This window comes from Argentina silus (genome assembly GCF_951799395.1).
Source record: "Argentina silus genome assembly, chromosome: 3".
NCBI classification, from domain to species: domain Eukaryota; kingdom Metazoa; phylum Chordata; class Actinopteri; order Argentiniformes; family Argentinidae; genus Argentina; species Argentina silus.
In genome coordinates this window covers 8,264,093-8,271,105 of record NC_139657.1, presented here as the reverse complement: position 1 = coordinate 8,271,105, position 7,013 = coordinate 8,264,093, and the positions used below count along the sequence as shown (strand labels likewise).

General features: G+C 48.3%; 1 protein-coding gene across 1 annotated transcript in view; it reads left to right on the top strand.

Annotated features, from left to right (window-relative positions):
* LOC310802562 (proline-rich transmembrane protein 4-like) overlaps positions 1 to 5,410 on the top strand; it is a 10,322-nt gene extending 4,912 nt beyond the window's left edge. Inside the window, exon 3 of the mRNA XM_083667002.1 lies at positions 1,987 to 5,410. Within this exon, the coding sequence (XP_083523128.1) occupies positions 1,987 to 4,148 (2,162 nt within the window). The 3' untranslated portion in view covers positions 4,149 to 5,410. The remainder of the gene's footprint in view (positions 1 to 1,986) is intronic.
* The last annotated feature ends 1,603 nt before the right edge of the window (positions 5,411 to 7,013 follow it).

Here is a 7,013-nt window from a genome sequence, read left to right as displayed (position 1 = left end):
ATGGGAAGACGGTCTATGGTGAATGTGATTCGGTGGGTGTGTTGGAGCGTGTGTGTGTGTGTGTGTGTGTGTGTGTGTCGCGGGGGGGGGGGCTGAGACAGTGCGTCTGCTTTACACCGCAGTGTGTAATAACGTATTCTGCTGGCAAACACAGTTGTTTTACATTCAAGGTACGGTGTGCGTCACTTCCCTTCTTCTCCCCTCCCCTCTTCTCCCTCTCTTTTCTTTTTCTAGCCCCCTTCTCTTCTCTTCCTCATTTTCTTTCTCTCCCCATCTCTTCTTTCTCTCCAAACAACTCGTGCATTTCTCTATAGAACAGAACTGATACATGACATCTCTGTGCTGCTCTTCTGTTCTTCTAGTTAAGCTGCGGGAGGTCATACATGAAACCAAGAATGGAAGAACAGTTCTTTGAAGGGACACCTTACCCATTTTTAACATCACATTTAATACATCCAACACCATACTCGTGTCTACATCTGTGAAAATGGCGATTTGCTACGTTCAGTCGTCAAAGAGATATGAGGAAAGGTCTTAAGGAAATGGGGTAAACAAAACGATTCTGTTCTTTTCAGAAACGTTGATGAGTTTCCAGCCAGTGGGAGTTTGTTTGTGGCTGTAGTTTGAAAACTAGAAATATTTCGTTTTACCCTCAATGACATCATAGGGGGTCATTTCCTTAGGTATTGTATCGTACCTATATCTTGTTCACTACAGAATGTAGACAATTGCAGATTTCACATATGTATACACTGGTGTGGTGCTGGAGATAATTAATGTGATGTTCAAAATTGGTGAGGTTTCCCTTTAAGTGAAGCTTGAATCAGAAAGACAGTAGGCCACCGGTCAGGAGACCTGACTCTTAACGCCATGGGAAGGAGGGAGCACTCTCTCTCTCTCTCTCTCTCTCTCTCTCTCTCTGACAGAACTGGGTTAGATGTGTTTCCCACTTCTGTCTGCCTGTATCCATCTCACACTCACACTCTCTCTCTCTGTCTCCCTCTCTCTCTGTCTCTCTCTCTGTCTCTCTCTCTCACTCTCTCTCTCTCTCCCTCTCTCCCTCTCTCTCTCTCTCTCTCTCTCTCTCTCTCTCTCCCCCCCCACACACACACACACGCACACACACACACACACACACACGCACGCACACACACACACACACACACACACACACACACAGACACACACACAGACACACACACACACACACACACACACACACACACACACACACACACACACACACACACACACACACACACACACACACACACACACACACACACACAATCAGACAGTCCAATGCAGGGTTCATGCTCTCTGTGATTACAATCCTGGCGACCAGACAGATTATGTTTTTTATGCAGCAGCAGTATGAGTATATGCAGTTCGTTTCTAATTGAGGGAATACAAGTGCTGACATTATTAAGCTTTTACGCCGTCACGGAGAGAGACACACAGACACATTTGCAATCCATTAACCTGCAAAATGACGCTAATCATGATGTAACGTTACTGGTAACAGTGTGCCAGTTGCCTATGATTAAAATAGTTACACAAATGAGAGCAGAAATGAGGTCAATACCACCTCTCTCTCGCCCACTCGCTCTCTCCCTCTGTCCCTCTCTCCCTCTCTCTGTCTGTGTGACCCAGTTAGAGATTCCCCGTTAGAAGGTTGTTCTTTTAGAATGGATTAACTCATTTAGCACACGACACTCTATCTCCCTCTCTCTCTTTTGCTCTCTGTGTGCTCAATATACTGTTGCATAGCCTGCCATAGCCTAAGTTTAGACTCTTACCAGACTCCTATTCTATGTACGTGTACAATTTCTATGAACTCGAGTCATAAAATGATGCATTTAGATCAGGACTAAACTGCTTTCTCAACGGTGTGTTTTTATCAGGGGTTTCCTACTCAACAGTGGTCACATCACACTGTCAATCAAGGAAGAGGGAGTTTCTACCATCGTTGTTCTTGTTTTACAGGTCCAGGTGAGGAGTGGCAGGACAATGAGACCAATGAGACCTTTCCTCTCCAGGACTGTAACATTGACCCCATTGCCACACCCTGCAACAACTCTGACCAGTCTTGGAGCCCTTTTTACCCTGAAGACATCCCATCCAACCAATCCCTGCGTCCTTCTGTGGCCATCAGCCCGCCTCTCTTCGTGCCTCTGTATTCTGATTGGAACTCGGCCATGGCCACGTGGGGACTGGCGTGGGAGGCCCACGTTTATGGTCTGGGGTCTGTGTTCGCTGTGTTGGGTCTGATCTCCGTTCTCTGCTTATTAGGTCTTCCCCTGCGCTGCCCCCCAGGAAGCCCCTATTTCACCCTGCTGCACTTGCTCCTCCTGGCCGCTGGGGGAGCCAGAGCTTTCTCACTGCTCTATGATGCCTACAGTCACCAAGAGCGCCTGCCTGCTCTGGGCTCTCTTCTCCTCTCGGAGATACCCCTCCCCTGCCTCACCTCCGCCTTCTCCCTCTCTTTTCTCCTCCTCTCCCTGCGCTCCCGAATGCACCTCTCCCTCTCCCTCTCCTTCCCCCTCTCCGCCCTGCCCAGGCCCTGCCTGTTGATCTGTCTCTCCCTGCTGCACTTTGTGGCGTCCTTGGGCTGCGTGGGTGTCCTCCAGCTCCTCCCCGACCTCCCTGTCCTCCTCCTGCTCCCCCAGGGCCTGTTTGTGTCTTTGTCCCTGCTCCTCTCCTGCTCCTACCTCGTCTTCTACTGCCACGTACGAGGAGACACCAGAAACATCTACCGGCTGAGTGACAGCGGAGAGGGAGGGGGGTCCCCCGAGATGGGGCGACCGGCGGCGAGATGCCCGTTCGCGGAGGTCGTGGAGTGGGGGAGGGCGGCAGGGGCCGGGGTGGCGGGGTCTCTGTGTCTGTTAGGGTGCGGAGGGCTGCAGCTGTACGGGATGCTTCACGCTCTGGGACTCGGCGGGGTCAGTGCCGGGTCCGGGTTCCAGCCCTGGCCCTGGTGGGGCTACCAGCTGGGCTGCAGACTCTGCGAGGTGGGGGTGTGTCTGGCCCTGTCCCTCATCGGCACACAGCCTTTACTCTGTCACACGAACTCCAGCCCCCCCAGGACTAAAATCAACCCCAGGCCAGGCTCCTGGTCGCGGCTGCCCTGCGTTTCACCCTCGGGAGGGCCGACTCTCCCTCCTCAGGGGGGGGAGAAATCCCCCGTCCTCCCCCCTCACTACCACTGGTCCCTGGCGCAGGACGAAAAGCTGGTGGTCTGTGAGGTGATCACGAATCGCCAGTCAGAGGCCCTCCCTCTCTACACACTGGTGGACCCCCCTCGAAATGGACTAGAACTGGCCCCCCATCCTTGCCAGAACAAGACCTCTATACCCCCTCTCCTCCCCAACCCTCCCAGCCCCCCAGGTAGACCCAGAGGTGGGGTTGGGTCCCAGTCCCAGTCCCAGCTCTCCTCCCTGGATAGCCTAGGCCTGGACACTGACTCCACTGTGGACCTGCGGCCCCCCTCTCCTATAGACCTGTCTCGCAGCATAGACCAGGCCCTGTACAGTGAGACTCTGTTCCCCCACAGTCTCTTCAGTCCCCCAAGGATGCTCCACGCCTCCTCCAGCCTCTCCCTGAACTCCCCCAGCCAGGGCCCCTCATGGCCGGGCCACAGCTCCGCTGACAGCGTCCTCTACCGGACCTCCTCCTGTGGAGATGTGGATCAGGACAACCCCCTGTCCCAGACACAACCACCCCAGCCAGAGTGCACCCTTTTGGGCCACGCCGAGCCCGCAACATCCCCAGATCACTGGAGAGAGGGGTGGAGGGGGAGTAACTCCAGTTCTCTGTGCCAGGCCTCTCTGAGCGGGTCTTCCCAGGGTCTGTGCTCCAGCCCTGGGGCGGCAGCAAGGGCACACTCCTCACAGCCCCACATTACCAAAGGGCAGACCCTCTCCCAGAGCAGCCTGCCTCGGGCACTGACCCACCTACCCCATCACAGACACTACCGCACCCTCAGCTCCGGCTCTCAAGACAGCCGAGGAGAGGGGAGGCTGGCGGGCAGAGAGGACCTGAGTGAAAGCAGGCTTTTGGAACGGGACCTGGCCGTACAAGCGGAGTTCATTAATGTGTGCCGACAGATAGACTCTCTGAGTGTGTGTAGTGACACCATTGACCTGTAGGACCTATGTGAGAAGAAGGGTGATACTGAATTTAACGTGCGATATGGTTATACAGATATCCACACAGCCAATAGAATTAGGTTTGGTGAGCTGCATATACTGTAACTGTATAATTATAAAGACGAGTAGAACTGCAATACAATTTGCAGAATTGTATTCAACACCACAAAGTGTAAATATACTTTTTATGGAAATACTTCAGTACCAACCAGTGTAGCAATGACTTCAAGATCTTTAAATACAGACTAGAAATTCATTGATAACTTTAGAACAGGGGCAATCTGGGATTTAAACAATCACCCTGACACTTTATTTGGCTTTGTTTCCCACAGCTGAGGGATAGGGTTGGAGAAATGTAACCACTCTCAAATACATAGACTGAGCTAGGACTGCCCATCCATGACATCCAAATATTTTAATAATGTTTTGAAGCTTATATTTGGGGTTCTGATGGGGTAAGACAGTTGAACTAAGCTCATGAGGCATTCTTTATTCAAAATTGGATTCTTCGTCAAAAATTTGATGTACAATCCCAGATTGCCTCTTTAAAGCTGTAACCCATCACCACAGCATTAAATCCTAATGTTTCTTTTTTACTGGAGTATCTCCGTTCTGTTACAGCTCTCTTGTCTCAAACCCTTTACTCTCAATAAGGTGCTTTTGTCACACTGCTTAGGGCAGTCTTATGCAAGAAGTTATGTTGCAGCACCACCTACTGAGAGAGAGTAGAATTGTTCCCATCACACTGTAACAGAGACAATCTTATGGCTTAAATGTATTTGTATAAATCTATTTAAAAACATTTTCCAATTAGTGTCCTACCACTGAGCAATACACACCAGGAATTACAATAAAATGTGTCAAGTGCCAAATACATGGAAGCAGTTTAAGATTTGTAACTGTATCTTTTTCAATGTAGGACTTTTTTCATTGCTCATTTGCTTCTCCTACTTACCGCTCTGTCATGTGACTGAGCCCTGTCTTCCAACCCTGCTGAACTAGTGCATTTACTGTATAACATCATGTTGTTGTGATATGAACAGTTCTCATTTGTTTCATACCATTAGAAAACAATTAAGCCCATCCTTGGTTATGTTCTTATTGATAAAACATGTTCTTCAGTGATTGTACTATATGAGTTCACTGTCATCTGTGTAAATTAGGATATAGGACAGCTCTGTAAAATAAAATATTTTATCATACATGATCTATCTATTGAAAATTCAATGTACTGTACACAACATTTATATGGGTATGTCTTATTGACGAGGTATGATAAGCTAGAATAAAGTTTATGACGTTTGAAAAAAAAAGCTATTCCCTGAGCGTCATCGAACATGGTTTACATACATGCGCACACACACACACACACACACACACACACACACACACACACACACACACACACACACACACACACACACAAAATAACACACAGATCTCAAAAAAGGTAGTTGAAGATTTGTGTCACAGACGTTTTAAGATTTAGGAGGAGGGAGGGAAATAAAGCTTTCCATTGTTTGGAGGTTTTGTATAGTATTTCCCCAAAGTTTACAGTTGAAAAATGTCTAATTATCTACAGAGAGTTACGGTCAGAGCTAAGGAACCCAGGAGCAGGACACAGAGTCAGGACACCTACATAAAAGAATCAGGTTTTAATGAGGGAATAGGGAAAAACGGAATACCAGGGTGGAATGGCAAGCAGGGTTGGGTACCAGGGCAGGCAGGGCAGGTAAGACAAGTAGACAGGCAGACAGGGCAGGTAGGCAGGGCAGGCAGTGCAGACAGGAGAGGTGGACAAGAAGGATAGGCAGGCGGGCTGGCAGGATGGCAGGCAGAAACCAGGATGTGATCCTGTAGCACAGAGAGAGCGCGGTTAGACAAATACTTAGACACAGAGAATCTTCTGGAAACTAAGCGCTGCTCAGCAGCCGAGAGCGAGACTGACTTGTAAAGACAACAAACGATCTGGCGATGAGTGGGTGGGAAGCCAGGGTTTAAATACTGCAAGTTGATGAGAAGATGAACCACAGGCGTGAAGACCAAGCAGATGGAGATGATGACGAACTGGATCATTAGAGCCTGAGACCACGCCCACACACACACACACACACACACACACACACACACACACACACACACACACACACACACACACACACACACACACACACACAGACAGACAGACAGACAGACAGACAGACAGACAGACAGACAGACAGACAGACAGACAAGGGAGAGAGAGAGGCTGGCACAGGCGAGGTGGAAGTGGAGGGCGTGACACAGAGTGGTAAATCGATGGGCCTAAACGTGGGGGCCTTTCTTTTCTTTTTTTTAAGTGTGGCTATCGCCCTCTGTTGGTGTAAAAGTATAACGTTAAAATGATCAGAAATCATTTTCAGGTCACCACGGTCCCTTTCAGAGATGCAGAGCAGGATTATGATGTTGTTAATCAGTTTATACCACTGTTTTTATTTTTTTATTTTTTTATTTTTTAAATCAATAACACTACCTTTATCAGTTATCACAACTTTATTGCAGTCCCACAGAGGTGCACAATGAATAAACTGGATAAAAGACATTCAGCCACTCTTAGAGAACAATGGAAACGGAATTTTCATTATCATTCAAAATAAACTTGTGATATGGTGCTTAAAACTGTAACCAGACAATCAAAATGTACATCAAGCCAGGAGAACAAAACAATACAAGAAAACTATTCTAACTTAAGTGTTTCCTTTTCTTAAATCCAAGTACTTCACAATTTCAATGCAAACATCACTCATTAACACACAAAAAAACTAAAGGGTGGATCAAAATGAAAGACTGAATATCATTCCATCACCAGACACAGAAGATCATATT